Raw genomic sequence first — 17,419 nt, forward strand, 5'->3', positions numbered from 1 at the left:
TGTTGACAATTACCTGAAAAGAATATTAAAACACTCCTCTATTTTCTTACTATGTATCTGCATGAGGCCAGATTTTATTTATGTGAACACATTAAATGCAGGAACACATATAAAATACCAAGTATATTCTATTAAACTGAATATTAAAGATTTGCAAACACATAAAAAAGGTCACCTTTTTTTTATGATGGAAACTGTTCAAACCCAAGTGAAAGTCAAACCCTTTGTTTTTCACCTTTAAGTGTGTTGTTTCTAGATATTTGTGGTCTATAACCCATACTGAAGATACTGTACACACACACCAGAAAAAAGTTATGTGTTATAATGCCAAAGATTTTATTAACATCTGTGCTTTATATAATTTAAAATAGGCATAGAAGGAACAAATGCAGAAAAATGCTTAACATCCACTGACAGATGTCAACCTACAGTCTGAGGTATGCTGCTCTATCTAGACAGAACAATGAAACACGGGCCATATTCATTTCTAGAACTAAATGATATGATTACTTAACGGCTAGGCTTGTGGCTATGTCTCTTTAACTATTCTTAGCAATCATTTTTTTCTGTGTTTTTTTAGTCAAAGAACCAGCTTTATGCTTTCAATCATTTCTTCAGTGTGTCGTTTTTATATTTATTAATTTCTGTTACTATTTACTAATCTCAAGCTTTTTTATTGTATTGCATTTTCAATCTTATCTAATCATAATTTGGTTTATTTATTGCCTTTTTACTGTCCTGAAAGTCAGTTCATTTCTAAGTGGCATATAGTTTTCATTTTCTTTTATATAAGAATTACTATTTCAGAGTGCTTACAAGGGGCTAGATGGACATACTCATTTTTACAATATCTTAGTATTCAGCTTTTTATCTTATAGCATTGTAATAATGTATTTTGTGATTTCTTCCATTTTAGTTCATAAAGTGTAGTTTTGAATGTGATTAAGCTTGAATCTTAAAGTATTTAATGTGAGTGTGTACATATCTATTTTAATAATATGCCAAGATTAACACAAACTTGTAAAATTTTATATTTTCTATATAGTTATTTTATTCTCCTTTTGTCTTGTATTAATGATCTGTCTTTATTTTTATTTATTAATTCGTATTATATGTTTGAGGGACTTCCCAGGCAGTGCTAGTGGTAAAGAACCTGCCTACTAGTGTAGGAGATGTAAGAGACACAGGTTTGATCCCTGGGTTGGGAATATCCCCTGGAGAAGGGCATGGCAACCCACTCCAGTACCCAAGCAGTATTCTTGCCTGGAGAATCCCATGGACAGAGGAGCCTGATGGGCTACAGTCCATGGGGGCACAAAGAGTCAAACACAACTGAGCGACAAACACTTCAAACTCTTTCACTGGGGCTTCAGCTATTAGAGGACTCTTTCTAGGAGGAGACTGGAGAGGATCTCTAGAGATGTGTTTTTATTTCAAGAACTTCTCTTTACTTCCACATATACCGAGATCTTGACTTGGGTGCACCTTCCAGATTTTTTTTTTTAACTTTCACTGACAAAGACTCTCCTTGACCAAACTTTAATCAGACTCCTCAGAACCCTCTTCTCAACTAGGCTCCAACCTTTGGGCTTCAGTGTTTGTCTTTGCATCACCCAGTTTTAGCAAGAATTGTCAAGTCAGTTTAGCTCATGTTCTTGATATCTGATCACTCAGTATTTAAATTCCTCATCCACCCAGATGGTATGTGATCACTCTGGCCTTCCCTCAGCAAGAATCCTATTAGTCAGCCTAGCAAGAATTCCCCCCTATCCCTTTATGTCTCCTTTTTATAATTTTCCATAAAATGACCACCCCCCCAACCCTAACTTGCTCCTTGTCTATAAGTCCTCTTTTGCTATATTTGGAATTGAGCTGGTTCTGTGCTGAAGTCTCTTATCTCCTACGGCAGTAGCTCCTGCAACAACAAAAAAAACAGGCCCCTTCAAGTACCACTCAGTTCTTGTTTTCTTTAACATTACTCACTGGTTTACATTGTTGGCCTGTTAACTGTGGATAGTTTTCTTAAAGCTGGGCCCTAAATAAAGTTGTCAAGGTTTGTCATAGCTTTCCTTCCAAAGAGCAAAGAGTCTTTTAATTTCATGGCTTCAGTTACTGTCCACAATGATATTGGAGCTTTGACAAAGCTAGACAGCATATTAAAAAGCAGAGACATCACTTTGCCAACAAAGGTCTGTATAATCAAAGCTGTGGTTTTTCCAGTAGTCATGTTTGGATGTGAGTTGGACTATAAAGAAGGCTGAGTACCAAAGAATTGATGCTTTCAAATTGTGCTGAGGAACACTATTGAGAATCTCTTGGACTGCAAGGAGATCAAACCAGTCAATCCTAAAGGAAATCAACCCTGAATATTCATGGGAAGGACTGATGCTGAAGCTGAAGCTCCACTACTTTAGCCACATGATGCAAAGAGCCAACTCATTAGAAAAGACCCTGATGCTGGGAAAGATTGAAGGCAAAAGGAGAAAAGGGCAGCAGAGGATGAGATGGTTAGATAGCATCACCAAATTAATGCACATGAATTTGAGCAAATTCTGGGAGATAGTGCAGGACAGAGAAGCCTGGCATGCTGCAGTCCATGAGGTCGCAAAGAGTTGGACATGACTTAGTGACTGAACAACACCAAAACAACAACAAATTAAAGTTGTAAAGCGTAAAGTTAGGAACAGTAACAAAAGAAACCCCAGAGCTCCTGGCTACAACAATATAAGTGGCTTTGATACAAGTGAGCATCTTCCTTCAACTGGAATATAATTACTCTGTGCCTGCCATCACATTAGCGGCAAGTAGAGAAGAGATATGGGCTTCCCAGGTGGCACAGTGGTAAAGAATTTGCCTGCCAATGCAGAAGACACCAGGCTCGCAGCTTCCATCCCTGGCTTGGGGAGATCCCGTGGAGTAGGAAATGGCAGCCCAATCCAGTATTCTTCCCTGGAAGATGCCATGGACAGAGGAGACTGGTGGGGTACAGTCAGTCCATGTGATCGCAAAGAGTCTGACATGACTGAGTGACTGAATGGGTGCGCGCGTGCGCACACACACACGATATAAAAATAAGGATAATATTGACCCCGCCCTGGCCGGGGTGAGAGGTTGGGCAGGGATGAGAGAACAGTTGGACCTGGAGACAGACAGACAGACACACACACACACACACACACACACACACACACACAGAGGACACACACAGATTCCTCTCCCATGGACTCAACTTCAAAGACAAGCCCAGAAACAAAGCTCCACCGCCAATTGTGAGAAAACCTCTGTGAATCTCTGGGCTAAGAACACAGTTACAGAAACGTCATGCCCAATGTCAGCCACAGTCCCTTACACATCCATAATCACTTTCCCATTCTTGGCAAATCCACAATCTCACACAATGACCCACAATCATGGGGCATGATTTAAAATACACAAGCTGACTACAACTGACGGAACACGTCACCCCGTGCACAAAAGTGTGCAGCGACAGTCACAAATCGCCACCCCTGAGCACTCAGTAACAGTCACGGACACGCGCAGCTTCAGCATTCCCTCACACACAGTTGCCCAGGGTCACTTAAATGCCCATTCACCATATCCCAGCGTATCACACAGTTCTCTGGGACTCGGACCTGTGGCCGTGGCATCCCGTAGTGCAGCCGTGATGTTGGGGCGTGCTTCGGGGCCCTCTGGGAAATGTAGTTCATTCAGCAAGGAGGTCGAGGCGCAAAGCACCTGGGACTTGTGGTCCTCAGGATCGGAATGAAAAACTGAGTCGCTGGTCTAGTTCCTCGCAGCTAGATGTTTCCCCAGCCGAACCCGGGGTCCGGTGAGCGTCAGTCCGCGTCCCGCTCCGCCCCGCGGGGGATGCTGGGAGGCGACGTCGCGGGTCTCGGGTCGCTGGGCGGGTTTCCAGAGCCAGGGACGCCGGGAGGTGAGTTGGGCCTGGCTGGCGCGAGAGCCAGAGATCAGGGCCGGGCTTGGGGTGGACCGGCAGAGATCGGGTTGGGGACCAGGCGGGCGCCTCTGGGGAGACTGTGTGTCACCGTGTATGGCTATGTGACAGTGTGTGTGTGACAGTGTGAACTTCTCTGTCACTGTATGGTTGAACACGACTGTGACCATCTGTCTCTGGCATAAAACTGAGTCTGTGTTTCTGTGTGACTGTCTCCGCAGGTGTAGTTGTGTTATTTGTGTATGGGTTTGTGAGAGACTGCAGGTGTGACATTGTGTGTGTGTGTGTTGCTGTGTGGATGTGTGTGTGACTGTTTGACCACTTGTCCCTGTGGGTGTAACTGCGTTTGAAGGTGTGGTTATGTACCCATGATCATCAGTCTCTGCAGGCATAATTTTGTCTGAGTAATTGTGGCAGGATGTGTGACCTTGTGTGGTATGGCACTGTGTATGAGGTTATGTGTGACTGTCTCTGTTGCAGTAATTGTGTATCATCTCTCTTTGCATTAATGCCACTGTGTGTGTATGTGACATTATGTTTGCGATTGTGTGGCCATGTTGGTATGCATATGATTGGGAGAGAATTTGTATGTGTAGGTCAGACCTAGTATGTGATTGTGAGACACAGGAAGATTAAAATTGCTCACCCACCTTCACACAGTTACTAAGTGACAGAACTGGGACTTTAGCCCAGGCTGTTTAGCTCCAGAGTCTTTGCTTTTTTCAACTCTTGATCTTTTCCACATTGTGAGAGTGAAAAATGGGAGCCCTGGGTTCTGAGGGTGTAGGAGAGGATTGTCTGTGGTCTTGGCCCAGGACCTTCTGGACATGGAAGTTAATTTGGATCTCTTCCTTCCGTCCCCTTTTGAGTCACAGAACCCAGTCTAAAGGCATTGTAGTGAGACCATTCTCACATTGGCTGCCTTTCGGGGAGGAAAGCCCAGCCTTCCTGTCCTTAGGCCATCAATTTTGAGATTTTAGGTTTGTCTGTGTCAAAACTCTTCCATGTTTAGTGCTGAGAGAGGCTAATCCATGGCTCTTTTTCTCACATACTAAGTGAACTAAGTTTTTGGTTCTGACTTTTTAATAAAGAAAGATGTTCTCATTTCCTTTTCAAACGTGTGTGTAAAATCTAAATGGCAACAAGGGTGGTACTTCTCTGTGCCAGGAATTGGCTCAGGCATTTTAACAATGAGGAAAGGTTCTGGCAGTTGGATTGATTTGCCCAACGTCACCTAGCCAGTAAGGAAAGGATTGGAGAGTCAGTGTGTGCCTGGGGACTATATAAAGCCCACATCTTTTTCATCACCTTCTTTCAGAGACTGATGGTTCTTTCAAACTTGAAAAATATTCGTGATGCACAGCTATTTGAAACAGAAATTTAAAAGATATTTCTTTTAGGTAGATGCTACTTAGAGCTCCCCAATTCTGAAAAGACTTCGTTGATTTTCTTCTCAGGTTGCAAAGGCCTTTGTGGACAATTTCAGGCTGCATTGCACTAAGGAAATAAATAATTTTCTTGGAGATTGAGTTGACTAGTGCAGAGTAGCCCAGAATTAGGGGGTTGTATATCTTAAATTATAAGTCAAACACAACTGTCTTTGTTTTCAGAGTGAAGAAATGTTGGCTCTGAGAAGACAAGGAACTTGTTTCAGGCTGTGCAGTTTCTTATTGGTTTGGTGTTGAAATTTGGCATGTTTACCTCAGGCTGAATTTCTGTGGAGAAATTAAGGTAACATCTTCCACCTCCAAATATGCTTCTCTAAAAAACATATAGCACTGATTTCTCAGGTTATGTTGATTATTTCCCATGCAAACACTGTGGTCTCTTGAAAGAGAACCAATTTTTTTTTCTAATATTTATTGTTGCTGTTGTTCAGTCACTAAGTAGTGTCTGACTACTTGTGACCCCATAAGCTGCAGCACGCCAGCCTTCCCTGTATCTTTGACTAACTCCTGCAGTTTCCTCAAACTCATGTCTATTGATTTGGTGATGCCATCCCACCACCTCATCCTCTGTTGCCCCTTTCTCCTGCTCTCAATCTTTCCTAGCATCAGTGTCTTTTCCAGTGAGTCAGCTGTTCACATCAGGTGGCCAAAGTATTGGCGCTTCAGCTTCAGCATCAGTCCTTTCAGTGAGTATTCAGGGTTGATTTCCTTGCAATCCAAGGGACTCTCAGAGTCTTAATATTTATTTTGTTTATTTATTTGCCTGGGCCAGGTCGTAGTTGTGTAATGTGGGATCTAGTTCCCTGACAGAGATTGAACCCAGGCCCCCTACATTGGGAATCAGAGTCTTAGCCACTTCACCATCAGGGAAGTCTGGAGGACCAGTTTTTGAGTCACCCTGCAGTTTGACTCTTATGAATTTGAGTAAGCTGTCTAAGCTTTCTGAACCTCAGTTTCACTTGATTGTAAAATAGGGATAATAATACCTACCTTTGCAGTTTTGTGAAGATTAACTAAGATAATGACATATACAATATGTGTAACATTGCTATTTATATTACAGGAGCCTCACTGAGATTTATTTATTTGTCTGTCAAATCTGTTTTGAGCACCTGCAGTGGTTCTGGCATTATTCTAGCCCTGGAGATACATAGGGACTTCCCTGGTGGCTCAGACAGCAAAGAATCTGCCTGCAATGTGGGAGACCTGGGTTTGATCCCTGGGTTGGGAAGATCCCCCAGAGGAGGGCATGGCAACCCACTCCAGCATTCTTGCCTGGAGAATCCCCATGGACAGAGGTGCCTGGCAGGCTACAGTCCATGGCGTTGCAAAGAACTGAGCAACTAAGCAGCTGAGCAGTTAAGCACAGCACAGAGATACACAGTGAACCCAATAAATCCTGGCTCTCTTAAATCTGGTACTATTATTTGGGAAGACAACAGAAAAAAAAGAAAGTAACGTGCAGTGATGTTAAATGCTAAGAAGAAAAATAAATCAAGATAAGGAAAAATAGTAACTGGGAAGGAGATTCTCTTTAGGTAAAATAGGGAGTTCCCTCCATTGTGATGCACAGACTGGTTCATATAAGGAAACTAGGGACCATAAAGGGGCAGGAAACCTCTCTGTGAGTCTCAGCATAGGACTGCTGTTCCATTTTGTTGTTGTTGTTGTTGTTCTTATAACTCCTCTTTTCAGGACTTTTTTCTCCAAAAGAGAAAATTGAAGAAGGAAGGAAGAATGGCTGTTGGACTGTGTAAAGCCATGTCCCAGGTAAGTTGATGTTTTCGATTTGTTTTCAGAAATTCCATGTCCGTTTTTAGGACTTTGGAGAGTCCCAGGTGGTCTGGTGAGCACTCTCTTCACTTCTCCCTCTCCACTCTTTGTTCAGATAATCCTTCTACAAAACATTTAGTATCTTTTTTTTTTTTAAACTCAGTGTTGTGCTGAAATGTATAATGGAACAGAACGTTTCATCTTTAGATGGATTGTGATTTGTTGTGTTGGAATGAAAGGATAGTGTGATTATCAAGTGCCCTTTTAATGAGGGAAGTCAGGGAATTTTTGTTTGTTTGTTTGTTTTTGGAAGTGACATTTAAGCAAAGAGAAACCTCAGTGAACATAGGGAGGAAGTTTGGTTGAGATCTGGGAAAGAGCTTTAAAAGTAGAAGGTGTGATGGGGTGGGGCAAGAGGGAAGTCCAAGAGGGAAGAGATATATGTATGCAAATAGCTGATTCACTCCATTGTACAACAGAAACTAAAACAGTATTGTAAAGCAATTAAATTCCTATTTTAAAAAGACAAAAAATGGTAGAAGAAATAGCAAGTGCAAAGTTACTGTGGTGGGAGCATGTTTGATGTATTTCAGGGATGGCAATAAGCCAGTATCATCAGAGGAAAATATGCACTTTGAGATTAGGGGAATAGCTGGGGACCAAATTAAGCAGGCCCTTGAAAGTCATGACCAGAGCTTTGATTTTTGTTCTAAGGGTGAAGGAGAACCACTAGAGTGTTGGTGATGTGATCTGATTTATATTTTAAAAGGAAGGAAAATCAAAAGCAAGGAAGTAAGAGTGGAAGCAAGGAGTCCAGTCAGGAGATGCTTAGTAATCCAGGTGGAAGGTGATAGCTGCTTGGATCATGGTGGTGGCATTGGAGCTTGTGAGATTCTGGGTATCTATTGGAGATAGGAAATATGGCATTTGATCAGGGTTTGGTTGTGGAGTGTGAGAGAAAGAAAGAAAGAAATGAATAACTACAAAGATTTTTGACCTGGGCAATTGTGTATATGGTCATACTATTTACTGAGATGGGAAGATGGGCTGGGATGAGATAAGAATCAAGATTTGAGTTCCAGATAAATTAGAGAGACCTGTTGGATATCCAAGGAGAGTATTGGTTATATATCTAGAGTTTCGGACTGGAGATGTGAATTTGAGAGTTGTTAATGTATTTAAGGGCTTTCCCAGTGGCTTAGTGATATAAGAATCCATCTGCAGTGCAGAGATACAGGAGACTTGGGTTCGATCCCTGGATGGAGACGATCCCTTGGAGGAGGGCATGGCAACCAATTCCAGTATTCTTGCTGGGAAAATCCCATGGACAGAGGAGCCTGGCGGGCTACAGTCCATGGGGTCACAGAGTTGGACATGACTGAACTGACTGAACACAGCATAGTTAAAGCCATGGGACAGGTTAAGATTATCTTGAGGGTAGGTTGTCATGAATATAGGTAGGAAAGAGGTCTAGGGAGTGAGCTTAGGGCATTCAAAGGCTGACAAAAGGCTGACAGGAAGAGGAGGAACCAGCAAAAGAGACTGAGAAGGACTGATGTAGAAGGAAATCCAAAGAGTGTGTGGGTCCTGGGAGTCAAGAGGAGAAAGCATTTCAAGGAGGAGATGATCAATTGAGTTAAATTCTTCTGATAGAGATGGAGGAAGATGCTTGGACTGTCTGGGAATACTTGGTAAACAAAAATTTTTTTCCTTTTTTTTTTTTTTTTTTTGTTCGTAACATGTAGTATGTGGGATCTTAGTTCCTTGACCAGAGATTAAACTCACACCCCCTGCACTGGAAACATGGAGTCTTAACCACTGCACTGTTTGGAAAGTCTCAAGAATTTTTTTTTGTAATTTCAGGGATTGGTGACCTTCAAGGATGTAGCTCTGAATTTTTCCCAAGAGGAATGGGAATGGCTGGACTCATCTCAGAAGGATTTGTACAGAGATGTCATGTTGGAGAACTACAGGAACTTGGTATGGCTTGGTAAGGATGTATACCCCCATAATTCAAATCTTCCCTATGAGGTGTATTAGTTTCCTCCATTGGGAATATCTAGGGCATCTGAAATGCTTAGCTGGATTTCTACTTCTTGTTCCCAGGAAATTATTCGAAGTATTTTCACAGAGTTATAAATGTAGTTCCTTTTGCTGCTGAATGATGGTTTGAAATAGCAGCATGAGTATGTCGTGGGAATTTTTAAAATTGCAAATCATGGGGTCCCATTATAGACCTACAGTATCTGGGAATAGCCCCAATAGTCTGGTTTTAATGAGCCCTCCAAATGGTTCTGATGCTCATTAATATTTGAGAACCATTGTGATATTTGATTTGGTAGGGTCTGGGTTGGGGCAGCCTGAGAATTTACATTTGTTTGGTTCTAAGAAAACGGTTCTTTTCTCCTTTAGTACGTTGAGAATTGCTGCTATAACAGAAGCTTTGTCTTTCTCATCCTCCTTACAAGCTTCTTTTTATTCTCTGGCCCTTTCTCTAATATCCTTTCTTGCCTAGTGACCAAGGGATTGAGTCACTGGAACAGCAATAGCAAGTGGATTTGTTTATCTATCTGTCTGTCTCTTGCTTGTTCTCATTTTTCTTCCTCTATAAACAGGACTCTCCATTTCTAAGCCCAACATGATCTCCTTATTGGAACAAGGGAAGGAACCTTGGATGGTGGAGAGAGAGATGTCAGATGGTCAACATGCAGGTGAGTGACAGGGGACTGGGCAGGGAGGGCCGTTGTAAGGTGGCAGCCAAAGTGGTCATGAAAAGACTGCCTTGCACTTGAGGTGGCTGCCCTGGGCATCAGGGCATTGTTCCTGCTCTGTTTCTATCAAGTTATACTCTCAAGGATGTACGCATGTGTGCTAAGTCACTTCAGTCGTGTCCGGCTGTTTGTGATCCTGTGGACTGTAGCCTGCCAACCTCCTCTGTCCATGGGATTCTCCAAGCAAGAATTCTGGAGTGGGTTTACATGCCCTCCTCCAGTGGATCTTTCCTGCCCAGGAATCAAGCCCACATCTCTTGCATTTCAGGTGGATTCTTTACCACTGAGCCACTGGGGACCCCCTACTTCTACCTAAACCTTGAATCTTCTTCCTTTACACTTCTTTCCTGTTTATGGACAGAATTATATTCATTTCTAGATTTCTTTATAGAGTTTTTATCAAAGTTATACATGCACATTAGTTGAAGAAACAAGGATTTGCCTCTAAGTATCCACTTACATGCAGATTTTTTTCAATAAATGCTACACAATTTGAGATTGGTTGAATCCATGGATGCTGAACTGCAGATTTGGAGGGCTGACTGTAAAGTTATGTCCCTAGCCCCTGCATTGTTCATGGGTCCGCTGTGCAGGGAGTCACTCCATATTAGCTCCTGGAGAGCTTCTTCATTTTTCTAATGGCTGCAGAATACCCCATCGTGTGGATATTATGGTAATTTATTCAATACTCTCTAGTATGTGGACATTTAGGATGTTTGCAGTAGTTTACAATTACAAACAATGCTGCAATAACTAACTGTGTGCATACATATTTTCCTGTTATTGAAGTGTTACTTTCAGGGTCGTTTCCTAGATGTAAGATTGCTAAGTAAGTGGATATGTAGTATTAGGAATTGCCAAATTCCTCCCCAAAAAAGTTGTACCAGTCTGCTTTCTGTATTAGTTTCTTATGGCTGCTGTAACAAATTACCATAAATTTGGTGGCTGAAAAAACACAGATTTATTATCTTATAGCTCTGGAGGTCAGAAGTTGAAAATGGATCTTGCAGGGCTAAAATCAAAACATTAGAAGCCTGCTTTCCTTCTGAAGGCCCTTGGGGAGAATCTGTTTCTTTCTTTTTTTATGCTTTCTTTAGGGCCTTTACCCATCTTTTTATTTTCAACTGTGTAAAATCACTTTGATTTAAATGTGGGGTTTACAGGCAGTATAAAAGTCTGGATATCATTTCAATTTAATAAATGAAAGTCCAGCCACATTTTTTTGTATGTTTAGGCTTAATTCTGTGTATTGTTTTATATTTTCTGATTTTTACAGTTTTTAAAAAAGACTCACTTGTCTGTTTTCCTAGCCTTTTTTTGGTCGTGTAATACTGTAGTTTTTATAATAATTAGATTTTTTTTGATCTGGTGTTTACCTTCATGTTTTGAAGAAAAACATAAAGAGACCTTCATGTTTCTTTAAACAGTGTTTATTCCTTCTATTACTTGATTGGTCAGCTTTAAAAATTAGCCTTTGTTGTTGTTGTTGTTGTTTTGCCTTTTACAGATGAAAAAGGTAAGTTATCCTTCCTTCCTAAAAAGCTTCCTTGATAGCTCAATTGATAAAGAATCTGGCTGCAATGCAGGAGACCCTGGTTTGATTCCTGGGTCGGGAAGATCCACTGGAGAAGGAAATAGGCTATCCACTCTAGTATTCTTGGGCTTCCCTTGTGGCTCAGCTGGTAAAGAATCCACCTGCAATGTGGGAAACCCTGGCTTGATCCCTGGGTTGGGAAGATGCCCTGGAGAAGGGAAAGGCTACCCACTCCAGTATTCTGGCCTGGAGAATTCCATGGACTGTATAGTCCATGGGGTCACAAAGAGTGGGACATGACTGAGTGACTTTCACTTTACAGATGAGTCAGAAAGTAGCCTTATTATATTCCTCACCCTCTCTTCCCAAATTTTGTTAGTTGTATGGTTTTTACATTGTCCAGGCATATTATATTTACATGTTCTGGTGGCTCAGATGGTAAAGAGTCTGCTGGCAGTGCAGAAGATCCAGGTTCAATCCCTGGGTCAGGAAGAACCCCTGAAGAAGGAAATGGCAAACCACTCCAGTATTCTTGCCTGGAGAATTCCATGGGCAGAGGAGCCTGGCAGGGTACAGTCCATGGGGTCTCAAAGAGTCAAAGACGACTGAGCGACTAACACTTTCACTTTCTTTCACTTATTTTTCTGTCAAATTTATCCTAACTTTTTCTTCTGTTTTATTTCTGTAGCTAAATATATTTAGTGTTTTCCACTAGTTTCTTTTGTTGAAGTTTCTCTGGACATCTCTTGATTGACTGAAATCTGTTATTTAGCAATTTCCTCAAAAAGAGTTCATGCAAATGATGTCCCCTAAGCTCTACCTTGTTCATAGTTGGCCATTCTTTTCTTAAGTTTCTTATAGTGTATTGGTATTGAATGTTGTTACAAAGAATCCTGATGCCAGCTTGATATTTTCTCTTTTGTGTAAGTACCTTTATATTTTGTTCTGATCTCTTAGAAGGTTCTTTCATTTTAAAGTCATTTTAGTGGGGCATGTTTCAGTCTTGACCATTTTGGGTCACTTTTTCCTAGTAGATATATTGTCTTTCAGGATGGAGATTTGAGTGTTTATTTCAGGAAATATTTTTTTATTTTTTATTGATGAATTAAAAAACATGGAAGTATAGAGAATAATATAATAATATAGTAAAGGGTTTCCTACTGATGAACAATTTATGTATTTCTCAGTTGCTTACTTGGTTATGTGTATTATTCATTTAATATACTACCTGATTCAAGTTTTGATATTTAAGAATCTTGCCTTTTATCTATGAGACTGGTCTGATATAAGAACAGTGAAATAGGTCAGTGGAACAATAAAGAAATTTCAAAAATACACCCATGTATATATGAGAATTTGGTATTTGATAAAAATAGCTTTTCAAATTAGTGGTACAAAAAGATTTTTGTAAAAGTTATGGATAATATTTGCATAATATTGGATTTTGGAAAAATCTTTCTTAAAATGACTGCAAAGCCAGACTCTATAATGAAAAGACTGGGAGATTTGAGTTCAAACTTTATCAGAAGCATTATAAATGAAGATGACCTGTGACAATAAAAAGTGATGATTTCAGGGAGAAAAATACTTATAAAGCCATACCACCTTATTTATAATGACTTCTATAAACCACTTTAAAAAAGATGCCAGTATAATTAAAATATATGCAAAAATATATAAAAGGTACAAAAATGTATATGAAAATGCTCAATTTTCAGAGACTTGCAAAGTAACACAATAATGAGGTACTCTTTATTTGTAGGGGCAAAGATTTTTAGAATGATGGTAGCCAGTGTGAATCAGTTTGAAGACAGGTATTTCATGTTGCTGACAGAAATGTAAATTGATAAAAAAAAAAAGTCAGAACCACTACTTTCTGTTCTCTTTCCCTCAAGTAAATTCTTTAATTCCTTCTATAATGATTTTCTTTCTCCTTGCAAAGGTGAAAAGGAGACATTTGTTTTCTTGATATTTTTCAGACTGGGAGTCTTGGTATGAGATCAAGGCATTGTCTCCAAAGTGGTACACTGATGAAGAGGAAATACCACAGGGGGTGATAACAAAAAGACTTACAAGTTATAGCCTTGAATGTTCCAGTTTCAGAGAAGCCTGGAAATATGAGGCTGAATTTGAGCAGCATCAAGGAAATCAGGAGAGGCATTTCAGGCAAGTGGCAACTCTTAAGGAAATCTCTGCTGTGAAGAGAGACAATGAATATAATAATTCTGAGAGAAACATTCTCTTGAAGTCAGTACTTTTAACACAACAGAGAGTTCCCACAGTAGAGCAAGTACATAAATTTGGTATTTTTAACAAAATGTTCCCCCCAAATTCAGTTCTAATTGAACATAAAAGACTGCATGACGAGAAGGAATCTTTGATAGGTAATGAATGTGAAGAATTCAACCAGAGCACATACCTTAGTAAAGATGTAGAAATTTCTCCTGGGGAGAAATCTTATGAAAGTAATGATTTTTCAAACATCTTAAGTTTCCATTCATTACTTACTCAACATCAAGCAACTCATTTTGGAAAATCACCCCATGGATATGATGAATATGGCAATGCCTTTAGCTGTTTCTCGTATTTTACTCAACCTCAGAGAATTCACAGTAGAGAGAAACCATATGCATGCAATGACTGTGGCAAGGGCTTCAGCCATGACTTTTTTCTCAGTGAGCATCAGAGAACTCATATTGGGGAGAAACCATATGAATGTAAGGAATGTAACAAAGCCTTCCGACAGAGTGCACACCTTGCTCAACATCAGAGAATCCACACTGGAGAGAAACCCTTTGCATGCAATGAATGTGGGAAGGCCTTTAGCCGTTATGCCTTCCTTGTTGAACATCAGAGAATTCACACAGGAGAGAAACCATATGAATGTAAGGAATGTAACAAAGCCTTCAGACAGAGCGCACACCTTAATCAACATCAGAGAATTCACACTGGAGAGAAACCCTATGAATGTAATCAATGTGGAAAAGCCTTCAGCAGACGCATCGCCCTTACTCTGCATCAGAGAATTCATACAGGAGAGAAACCCTTTAAATGTAATGAATGTGGGAAGACCTTTGGCTATCGCTCACACCTTAATCAACATCAGAGAATTCACACCGGTGAAAAGCCCTATGAGTGCATCAAATGTGGGAAGTTTTTTAGGACTGACTCACAACTTAATCGACATCATAGAATTCATACTGGAGAGAGGCCTTTTGAATGCAATAAATGTGGGAAAGCGTTCAGTGATGCTTTAGTTCTAATTCATCATAAAAGAAGTCATGCAGGAGAGAAACCCTATGAATGTAACAAATGTGGGAAGGCCTTCAGTTGTGGCTCATACCTTAATCAACATCATAGAATTCATACTGGAGAGAAACCCTACGAATGTAATGAGTGTGGGAAGGCTTTCCATCAGGTCTTGTCCCTTAGGCTACACCAGAGAATTCATGCCGGAGAAAAACCCTATAACTGTAATGAATGTGGGAACAATTTTAGCCGTGCTTCAACCCTTAGACGACATCAGAAAATTCATAATATAAAAACTCTCTGATTATGTGTAATAAGAAAACATGTAGTCACCACTTGGTCCTTATTAAATAAATATCAATGAATTCTTCAGTTAGTAATTCTACTAATATGAATGTAGTAAATATGGAAAAGTCTCCAGTTCACAAGCATCCCTTATTTGAAATAACCTGAGTAGTAGCCATCTATTACTTTTGGATCTGTCGTATGCTGCATTTGAGGCTTAACTCATCCTCAGTACCTATCATTCTGATGAAATTATTTAATCAGGGAGAGCAGTGATCAATTATTTTCCTCAACCTATCTAGAAATGAGGGGTTTTCAAATGACCCTGTCTAGACCAGTAGAGCCCTAGAAAGGTACTGTTATGGGTAATGAGAAAAGATCTTTTCTTTCTGCGCCTTCCCCACCCCTACTGGAATTGCAAATGTCAAGGATTTGATAAAAACTCACCAGTAGCCTTTCTGTTACCACACAAAGCCTTCCCAAGATAAATCCAATACAAAGAAATTGGAGATAACAGACAGAAATATGAGGATGTTGTTTGATCTGGATCCAGTCATGTCTGAAACCTACACCATCTTTCACAATTTCATTTTTGTGATCCAATAAATTTCCTCTTTTTTTGCTTCAGTTAATTTGATTTGAGTTTTTGCTTCTTGGAATTAGAGTCCTGATGTGTATATCCCATGTTTGCTACACATGTGAAAAGGCCTTAAATCTTTTATATGGCATAATTATTTATCCTGAGGAGAAACCTCATAACACGTACATGAAAGTTAAATATACACCCTTCATAAATCTGAAAGAATTGTTATGTTTTATTTGTTGATAAAAAACTAATATTTGTTTGTTTCACAATAAGAATTTTTTTAAATTCACTTAATAAAACTTATTACCAGGCTTTCTCCTAGGGAATTAAAATCATTTGTGGCAGGGACTTGCTATAGACCTTTAAAGAAATATTGGGGGACTTCCCTGGTGGTCCAGTGGTTGAGAGTCCACTTTCTAATGCAGAGAATGCACGTTTGATCCCTAGTTGGGGAACTAAGATCCCACATGCCATGAGACAACTAAGTCAGCATACCTCAACTGGGGAGCCTGCATGCTGCAACTATGAAACCCATGCCTCTGGAGCCTGTGCACCACAATGAAAGATCCAGCATGTCACAATAAAAAAAATTTTTTTAAATTTATTTTTGGCTACACTGGGTCTTCATTGCTGTGTGACGGCTTTCTCTAGTTGCAGTGAGTGGCTACTCTTTGTTGAGGTGCTTGGGCTTATTGTGATGGCCTCTCTTATTGCCGAGCATGGGCTCTAGGTGTGTGGGCTTCAGTAGTTGTGGCACAGGGGCTTAATCACTTTGAGGCCTGTGGAATCTTCCTGGAGCAGGGATGGAACCCATGTCCCCTGCATTGGCAGGTGGATTCATTGTTGTTGTTTTGAGGCAGGAGAATTTTTATCCACTGTACCAGCAAGGAACTCCAATGAAATACTTTTTTAAAATAAAGATTGGCCAGCTAAGAGAATAATGGATCTTTCAGTTTAATGAATGTCTCTTCATCTTACAGGGATTATTTGGTTTTCTACTTTCAGTGTGGATTTAAACATTATATGATAGAATATATTAAGATAGAATTGTAAATGAGGTCTTCTTTTGTGGGTGGGTTGTAAACTTGGTTTAAGAAGCTTATGGGTAACTTCTTTGAAACTGGAGATACTAGGTAAGACATTGCTGGCAGAAAGAATGCGCCATTTTCAACTAACGGTTAAAGTAAAGCAATTGGAGCCTAAAATTTTTAGAGTGTGAATCATTTCTATTCAGAGTAATGAGGAACAGAAAGGTGTGGGGAATATATTCCTGTTTTATCTGACTGGATATATGAAGGTAAACTTTGATATGGAGAACTTGCCACTCTGAACAGTTAAAACCAGTTAGAATCTTGGGCATTTTCTGGAGAAATCTATAAAACTAGATCAGGAAAATGAATTATGAAAAAGTGATAGATTCACTTGTGTATGTATATGCATAGAATGAAACAACTACTAATGCAATAATTTAATAGTCAAATTATATAATCAGTTCGGTTCAGTTCACTCACTCAGTCATGTCTGACACTTTGTGACCCCATGAACCGCAGCACACCAGGCCTCCCCACCCATCACCAACTCCCAGAGTCCACCCAAACCCATGTCCATTGTGTCAGTGATGTCATCCAACCATCTCATCCTCTGTCATCCCCTTGTCCTCCTGCCCTCAATCTTTCCCAACATCCGGGTCTTTTCCAATGAGTCAGCTCTCCGCATAAGGGGGCCAAAGTATTGGAGTTTCACCTTCAACATCAGTCTCTCCAATGAGCACCCAGGACTGATCTCCTTTAGGATGGACTGGTTGGATCTCCTTGCAGT

At 40.2% G+C, this 17,419-nt stretch overlaps 1 protein-coding gene across 3 annotated transcripts; it reads left to right on the top strand.

Moving 5' to 3' along the window:
- Positions 3,066-15,810, top strand: ZNF527 (zinc finger protein 527). 3 transcript variants are annotated; one of them, XM_005692365.3, is made up of 6 exons: positions 3,066-3,934; positions 5,566-5,686; positions 7,099-7,173; positions 9,040-9,156; positions 9,792-9,887; positions 13,461-15,810. In XM_005692365.3, the coding sequence occupies exons 4-6, from the start codon at positions 9,087-9,089 to the stop codon at positions 15,032-15,034; spliced, it is 1,740 nt and encodes a 579-aa protein (XP_005692422.1). In that variant the 5' UTR covers positions 3,066-3,934; positions 5,566-5,686; positions 7,099-7,173; positions 9,040-9,086; the 3' UTR covers positions 15,035-15,810. The 3 variants fall into 3 exon arrangements, with proteins under 3 accessions (XP_005692422.1, XP_005692421.1, XP_013826614.1); XM_005692364.3 differs by having other exon boundaries at positions 9,040-9,166; positions 13,461-15,647; XM_013971160.2 differs by lacking the exon at positions 3,066-3,934 and adding an exon at positions 3,943-4,935 and having other exon boundaries at positions 9,040-9,166; positions 13,461-15,647.

Source organism: Capra hircus, chromosome 18, assembly GCF_001704415.2.
Source record: "Capra hircus breed San Clemente chromosome 18, ASM170441v1, whole genome shotgun sequence".
Taxonomy (NCBI): Eukaryota; Metazoa; Chordata; class Mammalia; order Artiodactyla; family Bovidae; genus Capra; species Capra hircus.

Excerpts from the sequence above, each read along its gene's own strand:
- ZNF527 (XM_005692364.3), top strand. The coding sequence starts at position 7,141 with ATGGCTGTTGGACTGTGTAAAGCCATGTCCCAG. Across the intron at positions 7,174-9,039 it reads TGTGTAAAGCCATGTCCCAG|GGATTGGTGACCTTCAAGGA; the intron begins GTAAGTTGATGT and ends TTGTAATTTCAG. Across the intron at positions 9,167-9,791 it reads CAGGAACTTGGTATGGCTTG|GACTCTCCATTTCTAAGCCC; the intron begins GTAAGGATGTAT and ends CTCTATAAACAG.